A 17,951-nucleotide genomic window follows, 5' to 3' on the forward strand; every position below is an offset into this window, starting at 1 on the left:
GAATAGGCAGTTGGCATTTGAAATTGACCTAATTATTTTATCAACTATTAGTTACAGACTTTATAGCATACATGATTTTTCTTTCATTTGCTATAGTGAGAAAAGTTTTTACTCTATTTATTTTCTCAGACCCACAATCTCCTCTTGAAAATAGAATAAGAGCTAGTTCAAGATTTTCTTTGGTGAAAAAACCATCTCAGATATCCAACAACTTGCTAATATTATGCCTTTGAGTCTGAATTTACATTTAGTATGTTTCAATGTAGATAAATTACTTACCTTAATTTGCTTGGTTGGGGTTACTATCTCTTTGTCAGAATAAATGACCTTTTCTTGAGCAGACTTTTCAAACTGCTCTTTTAAAAACTTGGTTGAAAACTTAGGAATCTCTTCATCCTCAGGTGTATCAATAACTATGGACAGGAGAGAATACCAGATATATTATGTAATTAATAAAATGATGTTTGAGAAGAAATTAAGATGATATGGGAAACTTCTTAGAATACAAGTCAAACAAAAAGCTTTGTAGGACACATTTATGCATATGGCATTATTTCTTTACATAATGTAGCATTAAATACAGGAAGGAAAATGATGGTAGTTATCTCCTCAAGGAAAAAAATTTCAGAGTTTCATAAGCATGTTCTATTTTTTTTTTTGCTCAGGAAACAAATAATACAAGCTATAAAACTGTAAAAAGAAAAGCAGAGGCCAATTTTGTTAGCAAAAACATTCCAGTAAAGATATAGACATACATTCATAAATGTAACAATTTCAGTTACTAAGCCACACATGAGAAGTAGCAAGGAGAAAGGCAATGAGGTGGAAATTGGAGAAGGGGTAAATGAGCGTGTGTACATATATGTCTCTACCATATTGTACCCCATGAAGATGTATAACAACACTGCAACAATAAAAAGTTATAAAAAGATCCAGGTGTGGTGGCATACATTTGTAATCCTAGCATTTGTGAGGCTGAAAAAGGAGGATCACAGTTGGAGGACAGCCTCACCTCAGCTAATTCGTGAGGCTCTTTGCAACTCAGTGAGACCCTGTTTCAAAATAAAGAATAAAAAATAGGGCTGGGGGTGTAACTTGGAAGTTGAATGCCCATGGGTTCCATCTACAACACCACAAAAAAAAAATAAAAGATATAGTCAAATCACTCAGGTAATGTTTTAGTCACAACCTGATTAAATTTTCCTTTCCTATCTGTCTCTGTCTGTCTGTCTGTTTGTCTGTCTGTCTCTCTCTCTCTCTCTCTCTGTCTCTCTCTCTCTCTCTCTCTCCCTGTTAAGTAGAAATTGAAGCCTGGGGTATTCTAATTCTGAGCTACATTCCCCCATTCTCTTTTGTTATTTTATTGGTGCAATGTATTCATACATCATAGTGGGATAAAAAAAAATGTGTAGACTTACATGCACACATCACCCAGTCAGCCAGTTTCTGAGGGCCTTGCTAAGTTACTGAGGCTGTCCTTGTACTTTCAAGTACTGTGATTATGGGCCTGTGCCATTATGCTAGGCTCCCTTCATCTTCTCAAGGTAGTAAAATATCCATATATAATCACAACAACATATTTGTGATTGGAGAACTAGATTTAGTAGTGATTATATTTGTTATTAAATTAATATGATCTAGATTATTCTATTATTAGAAAGCTTAATAAACATCAAGTTTTACTCTAAGTCCTAGAATTCAGAAGTTGCTATGGTTTCACCTTTGGCCTTTGGGATAACTGCATCATAAGGTTAGTGGGCAATGAACTATTTTAGAAACGTACTACATCTATTACCACAGGCAAAATCTAATTATATGTAGAAACACTACCCTGCCCCCATTGGGACCATGAGTCATAGTTACTAAAGTTACATGGTGGCAATAAGAGGGCTTTGGAATTACTCCATTCAAATTCAGACACACCAACAGGAGAAAGGTACATTGGGGCCAAAAATAACAGTCTTGTACCTGTTTCTTGAACACATTGATGAAACTGAGAAGCCTGGTTTAGTTCCTCAGTGTGCTTTTCATGATGAGAGACCTGTGTTTAAAAATCATTTTAAGAAATTAAGTGCTTTTATGAAGTCATTGATTAATACAAATAACATTCTTTATTTTATAGTCATTTTCTCCCTATGACTTCAGGACATAGTTCAGAGATGCTAGTTAATATGCTATTATTTATTTTAATGCATAAATTTAAATTATAACATATTTCATTCAATACCTAAAGTGACATCATATTTTAGGATGCATATTTTATTTCTAAAAGAATTCCAAAATTAGAAGTAGGAAATATATAGTTGCATATATACATGAAATATATAAAGTAATATTAATAAATATATACACATATACTAGAGATGAATAAAAGCAAAAGTATACAACAAAGTCAGAACTTCTACACAGTTCTGGGAACTGGAAAATGTTGTTTTTTGAAGTAGTTACCATTTCTGTTTTGAGAACATCAGTTCCGTGGGCTTTGGAAACTTCTTGTTCATTTCTTCTTATTTCCTTACTGCTATGAATGACCTCCTAAAAAAGAAATAAGCAAACAAATAGACAATGCTATAAGAGAAACCTGAAAAGTTTAACTACTTTATTAATGCAATTTCAGTGACAGATGATTCTGAGAAATAAAATAGGAACTCCTTCAGTTTGCTTACCTGCTATAACAAAGTATTGCACATTTAGCTGCTTAAAACCATATAATCTTATATAATGAGATCACATGATTATTTATTTTAATTTGCTGTAGTCCAGGAGTCCTCCATGAGTCTCACTGGGTGTCAGCAGGTGTCCAGAGGTCTGCATCTCTTTCTGTAGGCTCTAGGGAAAATTCTTTTCTCTTGCCTTCTCCAGCTCCTAGAAGCTGCCCACCTTGCTAGGCTTATGCCTCCTCTTTTATTAGGCTGAGACCTTCTCTTGCTGCCACTGGTCTAATCCTCTCTTCCCCTTTGAAGGACCTTTTTAATTACATTGCATCAATGTAGATCATCTAATATTATACCCATGTATAATATTACAATGTATAATCAGTTAATTAGCAGTTCTACTTCATCTGCAATCTTAATTCTCCTTTGCAAAATAATTTAGTAATTTTACACCAATATCTTCAGAGGCTTTAATCCTTCCTATTATCTGAAGAAAGCAACAAATGTTAGTGAGGGATCTCATGCCCAATATGAGAAAGATGACTCCTTATCCCCAAATGAAAATTCTTGATGAAAAAGAAATGTACTTTTTTTGTGGATACAAACCACATTTTTGTGTTTCAAAATGACATTGTTGTCTTCAATTTGACCTTTTAGTGTGATGACACATTAAAAAATATAGCCATTAAGTAAAACTACATATAAATAGGACACCTTATTATAGTTTCTATTTTTGTATATGTAGCTACTTTTTATTTTGGCTAAGTTAGGACAGGTGACCCTGATTGAACTGGAAACTTAGAGCCCCTAATAACATTGATGATTCAGCCTTGCTTTCACTTCAGAATATTATTCTGATTCAAGTATATTATTTATTTGATACGATGAAGCACTTGACATGCAGCTAAAACCCTAACATAAATAATAAGGATATAGACAACTGTCTCTGTATACGAACACATATATTTGAATAAATTTTCTATTTTTGACATCTCATTTTAAAAGCTGTTTGTCAGCAAAGAAGAGTCAAGTGGGCAAAAGTATTTTCTTATTAATAATCATAAAGAATTACTGAAATATTTTACAGTGAGTTAATAGTTAACTATCAAATCTTAATCCTTCAAAGAAAAATAAGTATAAAATTAATTCATGAGATCTTGATTTGTCCTTTTTTATTTTTGCTAGTATTTGGGGTACAAGGTTAAATATCTGATTTACCAAAGAGGAATCAATCTTTTATTTAGAGATGTATAGCATAACCTGATTTTATTACAGTTATCTAAAAAGAAGAAATAAGAAAAAAATTTGAAAGATTTTCTAAAAGTCCTACAAGAACTAAAGACAAAATGTGGGACTATACATTCAATTTTAGGCTAAATCTCTTAAGCTGAAGATTTTTCTAAAGAGTATGGTTTCTCAGCCCTAGTTAGTAATCTACATATTTTAATAATATGTAATAGTATGCTTGACACACAGTTTGTGCTGAGTTTATATAATGAGTGAATGAGGGATTAATGAATTAATAAAATAGTAATGTTCTTCTAATAAATAATTTTTATTCAAGCTTATACTTATCAGAAGTGGTCTAGAAACCAAGAACAGTACAATGGACAAAATACTTTATTTTCAAAAGAAAGAGTATAAAATAAGCAATCCTTTTTCTTTCAAGTTCAAAGGATCAGAATTCCATATAACCAGATGCCTTGCGTTATCAAGTTTTCTTTGAGTATCAATAGCATCTTGCTAGAGAGAACAATGATAATCACTGAAGACAGCAGCTAGAAAAAAAGTACATTAGGTACAAACGACATCTCTTTGCATGAGTGACAGACATTTCTACCTATAGGAACATAATATAAAAAAATCTATGGCTTTCTTTTGCACACATTGAGAAACAAGAAGTACTAATTAAAAAGACTATGAAATGGCAAAGGAGAATGAGAAGCTGACCAGAACCAGGGTCTTTATGGAGGGGCACCATGATCACTCTCATTGAATTATGTCTTTGCCTAGAAGCAAACATGTTAGATGTGTCCTACTGACATGCTTTATTTGACAGTGAGTTTAGAGTTTCAGATTAGTTCATGCCTATAAAAATCAATATTTCTCTCTGCTTTTGAAAACCTTGAAGATCTGACAACACTGGGTTCATATTTCAACATAACAGTATCTGGCTGTGACATGGTAGTAGCTGGCCTTTTTAGTTGGGGCGTACAGTTTAGTATTTAACAGCAAGTTGGCATTTGAAAACAACAACCTTCTGGGTACCCATAGAAATTTGAATTTCTGATGCCTTCCACCAATTATCATATTGAAGGAGAACATTAAATGATATGAATCTGTGTGTTGAGAGAAATAAATGCAAAAATTTGGAGGAGGAAAAAAACTGTAAATAAACACTTTTGATGTGTATTTCAAAATTTACCATTTTCTGGAGCAAACACTTTAGTGTTTGTCTACTCAAGTGAAAACAATTTATGCCTATCATCTCTAAATATATTTTCTTCCAGGAAATGGCAAAACAGGAGCAGCACAAGCTCACATAAATTTTGTTTACAGTAGTAAGATTCTATGTTAGCATTTTTGTGCTATTACTAAGTAGAACTATAATTGCTACACTAGTATGTTAGCATCACTGCATCAATTTTATTGCCCCCTTGGTTGCTGCAACTTAGATAAAAATCTGTCTTCAAACATTCCAAAATTTTCCTTCTATCATTTATTCTCTTTTCCATTTTGCAACTAGTTTAATTTGAGTTTTGCATCTCACTTTCTTGCTTCCCAATTTTTGGTGTCTACCGAGTATAGAATTAAGTAAAAGGATGGATCATTAGAATGCGAACACAGAAATCAAATTACACAAATAAAATGCAATAAAGGATTCTAGTCAGAACACGACATATAAATTCACATGAAATGATTCATGAAATTGGTTGCTGAAAATTAAATTCAAATACAGACTATGCTGCAAGAGACAAAAATGCTATTTTGATCACAGGTGGATTAGCCAGTAGCCAGGAATGAGGGATTAGTACTAACTTCCTCCTCTACTAGGTACATTGTAATCTTGGACAAATCTCTAAATCACACCTAAGCTCAGGTTATTTCATCTCAAGTGTCCATTAAAAGAAGGAAAAAGAAATTATATATATGCTCTAACTTTGAAATGTAAAATAGAAATTGTAACACAATTACAGAACAACACTCTGATGTTTGCATGGCTCATATCAATCTGATGTCAGCTCATATATTAACTAAGTATATTACAAAAATCTATTGTTGATGTACATGTCTTCTCAGGGAGATTTTTACAGCACAGAAAATAGTTCACATCCTGTCTACCCAACCAGCTATTGTTATTGTGCTTACTTACATTGTGAATTTTTACCAATGAAAGTGCAACCTCACTTGAATTCAATGAGTGAGAAAAATATTTTTATGGTTAATCCTTATTTTGTTGACTCTTAGAAATATTCCTGTAGACAAAAATGTATGTGCAGAAAGACTGAAAGACTAATAGATACCTGTCTCACTGGAGTGAAAAAAAGAAAACAGAAGTTCATGCTCAATGCCAGTTATTTAACAATCAGAGCTCTACCTAATCTCAATTTTAATAAAATTAGCAGTGATCATCACATGTTAATGTTATTTTCATATAACAGACATAAAAATACAAAAACATGGTAGATAGCATAACAAAGATGTCAACAGAATCAAGTTTTGAACAAATGAGATGTATACAGATTTATGGTTGATAAATTGTCTTGATATATATATATATATATATATATATATATATATATATATATATATATATTCAAATTGCAAATGTTTTTTTCTGAGTTTTCTCTATTCATTTATTTTTTATAATTTACACTGAAAGTGATAATATAAAATCTGACATCTTTTGGCTCTCTGCTTCAATTTTTTTACATTCAGTATCCTTTTGAAGAACTGGCTCAAAAACCATTTCTTTTTAAAATTTTCCTTGGCTTTTCTTTATAGGGTTAGCTATTCCTCCTCCTTTTTCTATTCCTATGGCTGCCAGCACACTTCTTTAATTTTCCTATCCCATTTCATTGTCACCACTTTCTAATATGGCACTCTTCTTTAACTGAACATGAGTCTCTCCCTCATCCTCAGATCCCAATCAATGTCTAGCTTCTCAGTATACTAAGATGTGTAATACAATGTAAAGTAGTGAATGCATTGAAAAATCATCACTTTCCCCCCTCTAAGAGTGAGAAGTTTTTGGTTTTGTTTTTAACTTATCTTAAAAATTGAAAGTCTATGCCAGACATGACACACACTTGTGATCCCAGTGTTTGGGAGGCTAAGACAGGAAGATTGCAGATTCATGGCCAGCCTCAGCTACTTAGCAAGGCCCTCTGCAACTTAGTGAGATCCTGTTTAAAAATAAGGAATTAAAAAATATGGCTGGGGGTGTATCTCAGTAGAATTCCCCTGGGTTCAATCCCCAGTAACACACACACACACACACACACACACACACACACACACACACACGCGCACACACACGAGATTCTAGATTTTTTCACATAGTCCTATCATTATTTTTTGGCATTTTGGCTGAGAGTCTTTATGCTGAGTAGTTTCATAATTTAAAGGTGAAGTTACCAAAGCTGCTATGTGCAACAATAACATTAATGATGTTACAAAGTGCACTTAAAACAAGGTTGTGCAATAACATTTCAAGTGATCAGAACAACTATTGGAAAATATGTGCAATGCAGTGATACTATAGAAGGTAAGTTAGAACATCAGAGAGAGAGAGAGAGAGAGAGAGAGAGAGAGAGAGAGAGAGAGAGAGGAGAGGCTGGATAGAGAAAAGAATAAACATACAAGGACAACAAACACACACAAAATTAAAGTCATACCAGATTTTCATGGTCCTGAAGCAAGCTAATGTCATGTCTAAGACATAAACTAATTTGAGATACTTATGGGGACAGTAAAAAGTAATGCTTTATCCTCATATTAAATTTACATGGATAAGAAAAAAGAGTATGTATAAAGAACAATCAATATGATTTTATTTTTTATTTTTTAATATTTTTGTATTTTTTTCAAATGCCTTTCTTTTTATTTTTTTATTTTTAATTTTTTTCAGAAAAAATTTCTCCTAACATGAAATATGAACTCTAAACATCCAAAACAATCTTGAAAAAGAACACAGCTAGAAGATGTACATTTTCTGATTTCAAACCTTATAAAGCTACAATAATCAAAACAGTGTAGTACTGCTATAAAGGCACATACATAAAACAGTGGAATAAACTAAAAAGCATAGAAATAAATTATTTCATATATGGTCAAGTTGTTTTTGACAAGGTTTCCAAGAACATTTGGTGAAGAAATAATAATCTTTTCACTAAATATTGTTGAAAACAATAATTACATGAAAAAGAATAAAATTGGACCCTTAACTAACACCATATACAAATATTAACTCAAAATAGATAAAAGACTTAAATGTAAATTTTTTTTTTTTTTTTGGTGGTACTGGGGTTCCTGGAAGCCCTTCTATCTCCGGGCTACACGCCCAGACCTATTTTTACATTTTTTATTTGGAAACAGGGTCTCCTAAGCCAGCGCACGCGGCTAGCTTCGAACCTGCGCGATCCTCCTGTCTCTGCCTCCCAAGAGCGGGGATTACAAGCGTGCGCCACCACGCCCGGCGTAAATCTTAATAATATAAAATTTTAGAAGAAAACCTGGGTCATAAAACTTTACAACATTGAAATTGGCAGTGATTTCTTGAATATGATTCCAAAGGCATGGGCAACAAAAGAATAAACAAACTTCATAAAAAATAAAAAAATACTATACATCCATAGACAATGTAAACAGAATTAAAAGTTACTGATAGAATGGGATAAAATATTTCCAAGTGCTCTATCTGAAGGTATATTAATATTCCAAATAGAAATTCTAAAATTTAGCAACAATAAAAGCAAACAATACAATTTAGAAATAGGTAAAAGACTAAAATAGATAACGAATCTCCAAAGATTTTTATATGACTAATAAATGCATGAATATCACTCATCATTATCATAATATAACTAATCATTAAGGAAACCCAAATAAAAACTATAGTGAAATATGACTTCACATTTGTTAGGATGGATACTTACCCTGAATTTCCTTGCTCCAACCCTTTACCTTGATTTTGTTACTATCTTTATTGTAAAGTGTGTTTCTTGTAAGCAGCAGATGGATGGATTCTGGTTTTTAATCCATTTTGCCACTTTATGTCTTTTTATTGAGGAATTGAGGCCATTTACATTTAGTGTGATTATTGAGAGATAACTTTTAATTCCTAACATATTAATGTTTTGTTTGCGTTTGAAATACCATTTATTCTTCTCTGCTTAGTTGTCTGCTGGATGGAAAATCTTGTTTCTCTGGTTCTGTTGTGTATTACCTATTTCTTCTTTGTAGTTAATCTGTAGTTAATCTCCTTGAGTATTTCTCTAGCGCTTTTTTTTTTTTTGGTGGTGGTACTGGGGTTCCTGGAAGCCCTTCTACCTCCGGGCTACACTCCCAGACCTATTTTTACATTTTTATTTGGAAACAGGGTCTCCTAAGCCAGCGCACGGCTGGCTTCGAACCTGCGCAATCCTCCTGTCTCTGCCTCCCAAGCGTGGGGATTACAAGCGTGCGCCACCATGCCCGGCTAGTGCTGGTTTTGAAGACATAAATTCCTTCAGTTTCTGTTTGTCATGGAAGCTTCTTATTTCCCCATTGAATCTGATAGTTTTGTTGGGTAGGAAATTTTTGGCTGGAAGTTGTTTGCTTTCAAAGTTTGGAATATGTTACTCCAAGCCCTTCTGGCTTTCATGACTTGGTTTGTCTGGAGTGATTATAATTGTTTTGCCTCTGAATGTCACTTGGCCTTTTGTTTTTATTGCCTTTAAAATTCTCTCCTTGGCTTCTACATTGGTCATTTTGACAATTATGTGGCATGGGAACCTTTTCTCAGATCCTGTCTAAAGGGAGTTCTATAAGTTTCCTGGACCTATGTATCGACCTCTTGCTCTATGTTTAGAAAATTTTCTGCTATCTTTTTCTTTGAAGAGATTATTTAAATCTTTAGTTTCACCTTATTTTCCCTCCTTTATTCCAATTATTCTTAGGTTAGGTCTCTTAAAATGGGCGCATATTTCTTCAATGTCAGATCCTGCTGACAAATAATTTTTTCTAAGTTAAACGTTATGTGTTCATTTTTGGAGTAATCATCTTCTAGGAGTGAGATTCTATTCTCCATGTAGTCTAATCGATTGTTTATAGTTTGAATCAATGCCTTACTTCAATGATTTCATTCTTTATTTCTTTTAGACTCTCTCTAAATTCTTTTCAAAGGTCCTGTATTATTTCTATGGTTATATTCCTGATTTGATCTTCTGGAGATCTCAGAATATCTGTGTTATCAGGTTCTGATATTATGGGGTTGTGGGCATTCATTACATTATTATTGTTCCTCATTCCCATGATTTCAGAAGTTTGTGCCTTTTCTGGGTTCTTCCCCAGGTCACCATGACTTCACTTAGGGGACTCTGGATCTCGAGTTTTTGGTAATCTCAGTTGCCACTACTTTTTACTGAGTTGCATTGCAAATTCTCAGACCCAGGGAGTTATTCGAGGCTGCGTGAGACTGTGTGTGGGGGGGTGCTGAATTGGGTGTTTTCCCATGGGGAGCTGCGACTAGGGTATAGTATCTTTACCACCACTACTCCTTCTCTGGGTTGGACTGGAAAATCTCAGACCCAGGGAGATTATCAAAACTGCACAAGTTCATGGGAGTACAGTGCTGGGATTTCTCCTTTAGGGGCCACAATTTCACTTACAGTTATTGTGCATGCTGATCTGGAGCTGTTGGGGGTGTGGTGAATTCACCATTGTTGCTGGCAATATGGCTCTGCTGCTATGCCCTTGGCCGTGAGGCTGGCGTACTTCTTTTCTGCTGTTGAGCTCCATTCTGAGTCTCTAGAAGGCATGATGAGCTTGGCCACTGGTAGTTTTAGTTGTTCTTTGTGCTGAAAGAACTGCTGAATTACACCCATATAATCAGCAGCTGCTCACTTCAGCTCCTTGTTTACCTTTCCTCTCTGGAGCCTGGTTCTGTGAGGCAAGATGGTGCCCCCGCGGCTCCAATGCCGCATTATGGGGTGGTTTCTTCTCTGGTCTCTGGTTGTTCTTCTAGTCTTCTTTTTCTCTGTCCCTTGTGTTTACAGTTTTGATTTCTCTGCTGATAGTGTTTTATGGCTATGAAAAGTGCTAATTTTGTGGCAATAGAGATCAAGTGTTAGCAGGACTCATAAACACTGCTTTTCTCGATCGCTATCTTTCTGGAAGTCATCACAGTGATTTAAAGTGCTAATTCTTTCTACCACTTCATATACTCATTAGTGAAGCTCCTACTTTTAATTGTTTTAACAGTAGTCCTGCCTGAGGTTTTGAGTGTACTGTAGGATTATTGGATCTTGACAGACTGACGATGCGAAACAGTAAAAAAATTCAGGTAGTGATTTATTCCTTTGAAAACATTGTATTCATAAATGTGAATGCTTTTATATAAGTTTACTCATGCATTTATTTTTTTCAGCCAACAGTTAACCAACATCACATATTACATAGCATTCTACTAAGAACTGCTAGTATTATTTTTAATAAGTTTAATAAGTGATTGTATCTCAAGGTATCTATCTTTACATCGATGAGACACACACACACAAATAACCATTATATTTAATGGTATTAAAAGGCTCAGTAGGCTTGATATTCCCTTAAAACAATTTTAAATATGTACAGGTGCATGAATTATGCAAGCTTATTGCATACATTTTAAAGATAATGGTTATTCAATCAGTTTCAACTCTTTTGACTAAAGCCAATTAGGCTTAGTTATTATATTTAGCTACAAAGAGAAAAAGTGATTTTTAATAAAATTCACTTAGCGTAAAAGTAAAACTGTTTGCTTTTCAAAAGAGAGTGGTCTATAGAGGTAATGCTTGCTTTATTTGCTGGAATTTTATCTGTCCTCTTCTCTAAAAGTATCATATACATAGCTATAGCCTAGAGTCTTAAACAGCTAAAGATTTATAAAAATAGTTTATAAAAGATTCAGTCTCGCCAGACATGGTGGCGCATGTTTGTAATCCCCACACTTGGGAGGTGGAGACAGGAGGATCCTGCAGGTTCGAAGCCAGCTGCGCTGGTTTAAGAGACCCTGTTTCCAAATTAAAAGTATAAAATGGGTCTGAAAGTGTAGCCTGGAGGTAGGAGGGCTTCCAGGAACCCCAGTACCACCAAAAAGGAAAAAAAAAGATTCACTCTCAGCAGGGTCCTCAAACATGTTACTTATACAACTAAAAGTATTTGTTAGGCAAATTAAAAAACAGCTTACATAAAACACTCAATTTGCAATAAATAAAGGACATCTCCTAGAAGTTTTATGTAGATGTACTTTAAAAACCTATATGTATAATATCTCTATGCAGCATAAACACAAAGTATCTTAAAACTAAAGACAAACTAATATATAAATATAAAAGTACACTGAAAGAATAAAACCTTAAAAGCAGCAAGTTTATAGGTAAAATAAGTTTAAAAAGGAATGAAAATATTCTAAATAATGATAGCCAGAGGTAATAAGTATTTTATGTTAATAAGAATAAATCAAGATAGAGAAATAGAACAATTTTACCTCCCTTAGCAATAGCCCATTGATTTCTAAGTCATGCATACACTAGCTAATATTGTTTAAATATCCCTTGAACCAGTGCCCTCTTGACCCTAGAACTTTGGACCTATTTAAGTCCTCATATATTCAATTTAAACTGTTTTATCAATCTCCTAGTTTATTCCAGCTATCCTTAGCCTCCTTTAGATCAGTTCTGTACTGTCAGAATAATCATTCTTAAAGACGTACCTATTCATCTCACTTCCCTGTTCAAATTTCTTCAATGGTTCTTGATCTCGTGAGAAAAAAGTAAAAAATTTTCTAACATGGCATATTATTTTCTCTCTTTTCTGGCCTTTGCCTACATTTCCATCTTCTTGTTAAAATTATTCTTCACTATATTCACAAATACACCATCTGATTTTATCTTTTACAAACATGGTCCCTTTGGCTAGAATATATTCTAGCTGCATGAAAAATTATTTCAAGTCTCAGCTGAAGCATTTTTAGCCCTTAGAGGTCCTTCTTGAATACCCTTCATGTAGACTAAAGTTTATCAGGACTTCCTCATTTCCAGTGAACCTCATTTATATTTTCTATCATAGCATCTACCACATTACACTTGTAATTTTTTGTTTTATGCCTGTCAAGATTATTGATAGACTAAGCTCCTTGAGGACAAAATATTATCATATTCATCACTGAAAACTTTTTTGTGCCTGAAATATGGTGGGTGTTTTCTTCTTTGTTTCTTTTTTGGGGGCTACTGGGGATTGAACTCAGGGATAGTCTCCCTCTGAACTACACCCTAGTCCTTTTAAAAATACTTTATTTTGAAACAGGGTCTTACTAAGTTGCTAAGGCTAGTCTTAAACCTGTGATCCTCCTGTCTTAGCCTTGCAAATACTAGGATCATGGGCATGTCTCCCATGGTACTTAGTGATTATTAGATGAATAAAAATATAAATAAATACGGGGCACAGATCTAGAGTCAGCTTTTCTGGGTCATTATCACATTTGATGATTTTCCTTTGGAAGTTTAGACTTTCTGTGTGTGTTTCTTGTTAATAAGAATAATAAAACAAAAATAATAGTGCTTATCTCATAGGAATTTTTGTGAGTGGTAAATAATGTAATATGTGAAATCCTGGCTCAAAAGTGCTACACTACTGTTTACTATCTTTACTTATTTATTGTATACTTTGTGTCAGATATTTCCTTAATAACTCAAGATACAATAGTAAACAAGTCCAAAAAGTAGTAGGTCTGAGGATTAAAGAGAGAGATTTTATGTGTGTGTGTGTATGTGTGTGTGTGTGTGTGTGTGTGTGTGTGTGTCTGTGTATTACTGGGGATGGAACCCAGGGGCATTCTACCTCTGAGCTACACCCTCAGCCCTATTTTTTATTCTTTATTTTGAAACAGGGTCTCAATGAGTTGCAAAGGGCCTCACTAAGTAGTAGTCGCTGAGGCTGTCCTCGAACCATGATCCTTCGGTCTCAGTCTCTCAAATGCTGGAATTACAAGCCTGTGCCACCACGCCGGGCTATTTTATTAACTTTAATTGTTATTGGTGCATTGTAGTCATACATCTTAGTGGAATACAGATGAGAGAGAGAGAGAGAGAGAGAGAGAGAGAGAGAGAGAGAGAGAGAGAGAGAGAGAAAGCGCGCGCAAAAAAAGAAAGCAAAAAAAAGGATTTGGCACAGATTGTGACCTTTCTAAACCACTCTTGTCCCTGGATCATGAAAATATTCCCTGGAAACAGGACCAGAGAGTAGGTTTGTGATCACCTATCTACTTTTTCTTCAGTTCTTCTTTTATGAATGAATAGCTACTAGAATCAGTTCATAGCGAATTAGTAAGTTCTTATACAATTCTTTCCACATTTAACTCCTTTTCATAAAAGGCACCATTCTTTATTTTTTGTGATACTGGAGATAGAACCTAAGGACATTCTACCTCTTAGTTACACCACCAGCCCTATTTTTTTTTTTTTTTGTGGTACTAGGGGTGGAAACCAGAGTCTTTCTACCTCAGGGCTATACTTCCAGCCCTTTTTCATATTTTATTTGGAAACAGGGTCTCACTAGGTTGCTGAGAGCCTCACTAAGTAGCTGAGGCTGGCTTTGAACCTGTATGATCCTCCTGTCTCAGCCTCCCAAGCACTGAGATTATAAGCATGTGCCATCACACCTGGCATATTTTTTAATTCTTTATTTTGAAACAAGGTGTCACTTAGTTGCAAAAGGCCTCACTAGTAGCTGAGGCTGGCTGTGAACCATGATCCTCCTCCAATTGCTGGTAATCACTAGCCTGCGCCACCATGCCCAGGTGTTTTAGTAACTTTAATTTTTTATTGGTGCATTTAGTCATGCATCTTAGTGGAGTACAGAGGGTAGAGGCATACATGCATACATCACTCATTTAGCCCTTTCTCAATTCCTGCCCTGTTCCCTCCTCCCTTTGTCTTTCTCATGTTTGGCTTAGTGATTGACTTTGAGATGTTTGTTAATGTACATCATGTGCAATAGCACCATTCTATGACTCTTATTGAAAATAAAGAATTTGAACATTTGTGGATTATTATTATTATTTATTTTTATCATTCATAGCTCCCAGTTTCAGGCTTTGAGTCTCACTGATTTAAACAGAAAAGGGAATTTACTAAAGAGACACCTGGTGGCAGGGGTGGGGAGGGTATCCCAAATAAGCTCCAGGACACCAGGGGAGAATACTTGGAGGGTTTATGCCCAGAGATGGTGCTAAATGCAGATGCAGCCTGTGCTGCTGCCACTGGGCACCAGGCACATTCACTCCAGGGCCATCAGTAGTGTGTGCTATATTCTGCTTCTGAAATAGTTATTTATTGAAATTGGAGTATGGGATGTGCACACAATGGGATTTTACTCAGCCATAAAGAAAAACACAATTGCGTCATTTACAGAGAAATGGATGGAACTGGAGAACATTATGCTAAGTGAAATTAGTCACAAAAATTAGAAACCGGATGTTCTCCCTAATATGCAAAAGCAAGGGAGAAAATGGGTCATAGGAGGAACTCTAGATGAAGAAGGAGACACTAGAGATGAGCAAATAAGGCGACCTAACTGAGGCAGATGGGAGGGGGGGAGATGGAAACGCTCTAATTTTCATGATGTACATTAGCAAACATCAAAGTCAATCACTAAGCCAAACATATTAAGGAGGGAGGGGAGGTAATGGGTTGGAATTGGGTGGGGGCTAATTGGGTGATGTGTGCATGTAGGCCTCTACCATCTTCTACTCCATTAAGATGGATGATTACAATGTACCAATAAAAAATAGAAAAAGAAATTGGATATAGGTATCCTGACACTAAATATCACTAGAATTGATTCTGTGCCATCCCTGCTTCTAGAGTTACTAACATTCTCAGCTGGAAGCGTCTGACCAGTACAGTCTAGTTTACAGATCTTGATCCTACGCCAGGGGGGCTGGGAGAGTAAGTGTGTATTTGTAGCTTCTAGTTGGCACTGGTGCTGCTTCATTGGGGGTGGAATAGAGAAAGTTCAGAAAGTAAAAGAAAAAAATGAAAATTAATTTTATATGACTCTAAGAAAGTATTATTCATGAATGCTAGTGTCTTCTTAACCAAACAAAAACCAGTATAAAAAACAAAACAAAAAAAATCAAGCCTGGTATGGTGGCACATGCCTGAAATCTCAGTACTTGGGAGGCTGAGACAGGAGGATCACAGTTCATAGCAAGTCTCGGCACCCTGTTTCAAAATAAAATAATAAAATAGGGCTGGGAGTAGAGCTCAGAGGTAGAAGGCCCTTGTGTTCAATCCCCTGTACAAAAAAATTAAATAAAAATAAATAAATAAAATAAAAACACAAGAAAATGAGTGCCAGTAATTTTTGACAATGGAGAACATAGATAGCATTATTGAAGCCTTATAATGCAACTTTGGGCCTAATGTGTTCCTTATGTGACTTTACAAGATATATTGGAAGACTTAGACAACACAATTTGACTACTAAGAGTTTCTCTTACAGGAATCTGCCACCTTTTATTTATCATCCCTTTGAGTCTTTATGGCCATAAATTCTTTTCAACAGGAGGGATGACATTTTTAAATCCCGATATAGAATCCATAAAAGGAGGAAGAATAAAATAGATTTGGCTTTGGTCTAAGCATTGCAATATTGTCTGTGCAAGCAAGGCATTTTGGGGAAAATATTAACTATCACTAAAAATGAATTCGTTTGACCAGTTAGTTTTTTTTTTAAAATAAGAAAACATAGGGAAAACTAAAAGGGTAATTAGTTGTAATTGTACCAGTGAATGTACAGCAATCTGGGGAGCAGAAAGTACTGAGAGTGGAAATGGAAATGTTGGATTATGGTTGGAATTGGTCATCAATCAAATGAAAAATCAGGAAAAAAAACTCACAACTAAATTAAATCTCACTTAGTGTCTTCATTGGTAAGCTGCTGAGACAGATATAGGAAAAAAACTGAAACATACAGAAAGGACTTCCATTTATTATTAAGTATCATAAAATATACAAGGCCCGTTCTGCTGAATAATATCAAAAGTCTTTTTATTTTTAAAATTCCAGCATTATATCTTAACTAGTAAAATATTTAAGAAAGAATGCTATGCACAATTTAAAAATACCATAATATACCATGACTGTAATGCATTTATTGCTTTGAAGCAATAATTTAGCCAGGTATCGTGTCACATGCCTGTAATACCAGTACTTGGGAGGCTGACACAGGAAGACCACAGGTTTAAGGTGAGCCTTAGAAACTTAGCAAGGCTCTCAGCAAGTTAGCAACGTTTCCAGCAACTTAGCAAGACCCTATTTAAAAAAATAAAGCAGGGATGCAAGTGTATTAAAAATAAAGGTTCATTAATGGATCCACAGCCTAAAAAACTGACTTCTATGAGGCCTTCAATTCTCCTCAAATGTTTCTAAACATTACAATACAATGGATTGCTATATTAGGTTATTATTATTATTATTATTACTATTATTTTGGTGGTACTGGGGTTCCTGGAAATCCTTCTACCTCCGGGCTACACTCCCAGACCTATTTTTATACTTTTTTCTTTTTGAAACAGGGTCTCTTAAGCCAAAGTGGCTGACTTTGAACCTGCGTGATCCTCTTGTCTCTGCCTCCCAAGCGCGGGGATTATAAGCGTGCGCCACCATGACTGGCATATTAGGTTATTATAATATGTACTTTTAAAAACAGAGAATGAATTGCAGTCCTATAGTAGGATGTACTCATGTCTCTAGAGGGCACTGGCATTTATCTGAGGATAAGAAAGGTCGATTGAGCCCTTGGCTTCCTCTGTTGGTATTGATCTCGTGGCTGGTATATAATGTGCCCTGATCTCTTGATGGGGTGGGAAATGAAGTAGCCTCCACTCATTCATCACTCCTAAGGAGATGAACAGCTCTCTTCTTACTATGTCACTCTCTCTCAGGAGAGAGTGATAAAGAATAAGCCCAACAAAATGCTATTAGATGTAATCTTATTTCTCCTTCCGTGATGCTGAGATTTTTTAGGAAGCTAGGAAAAGAGGAGAATTTC

At 35.0% G+C, this 17,951-nt stretch overlaps 1 protein-coding gene across 1 annotated transcript in view; it reads right to left on the minus strand.

Annotated features, from left to right (window-relative positions):
* The window catches only part of XIRP2 (xin actin binding repeat containing 2), a gene marked incomplete at both ends in the record, with an annotated part of 329,668 nt that overhangs the window by 13,751 nt on the left and 297,966 nt on the right, over positions 1-17,951 (minus strand). Inside the window, 3 exons of the mRNA XM_080689963.1 lie at positions 280-413; positions 1,969-2,041; positions 2,449-2,535. Of these exons, the coding sequence (XP_080546089.1) occupies positions 280-413; positions 1,969-2,041; positions 2,449-2,535 (294 nt within the window). The remainder of the gene's footprint in view (positions 1-279; positions 414-1,968; positions 2,042-2,448; positions 2,536-17,951) is intronic.

This window comes from Muscardinus avellanarius (genome assembly GCF_963383645.1).
Source record: "Muscardinus avellanarius genome assembly, chromosome: 2".
Lineage (NCBI taxonomy): Eukaryota > Metazoa > Chordata > Mammalia > Rodentia > Gliridae > Muscardinus > Muscardinus avellanarius.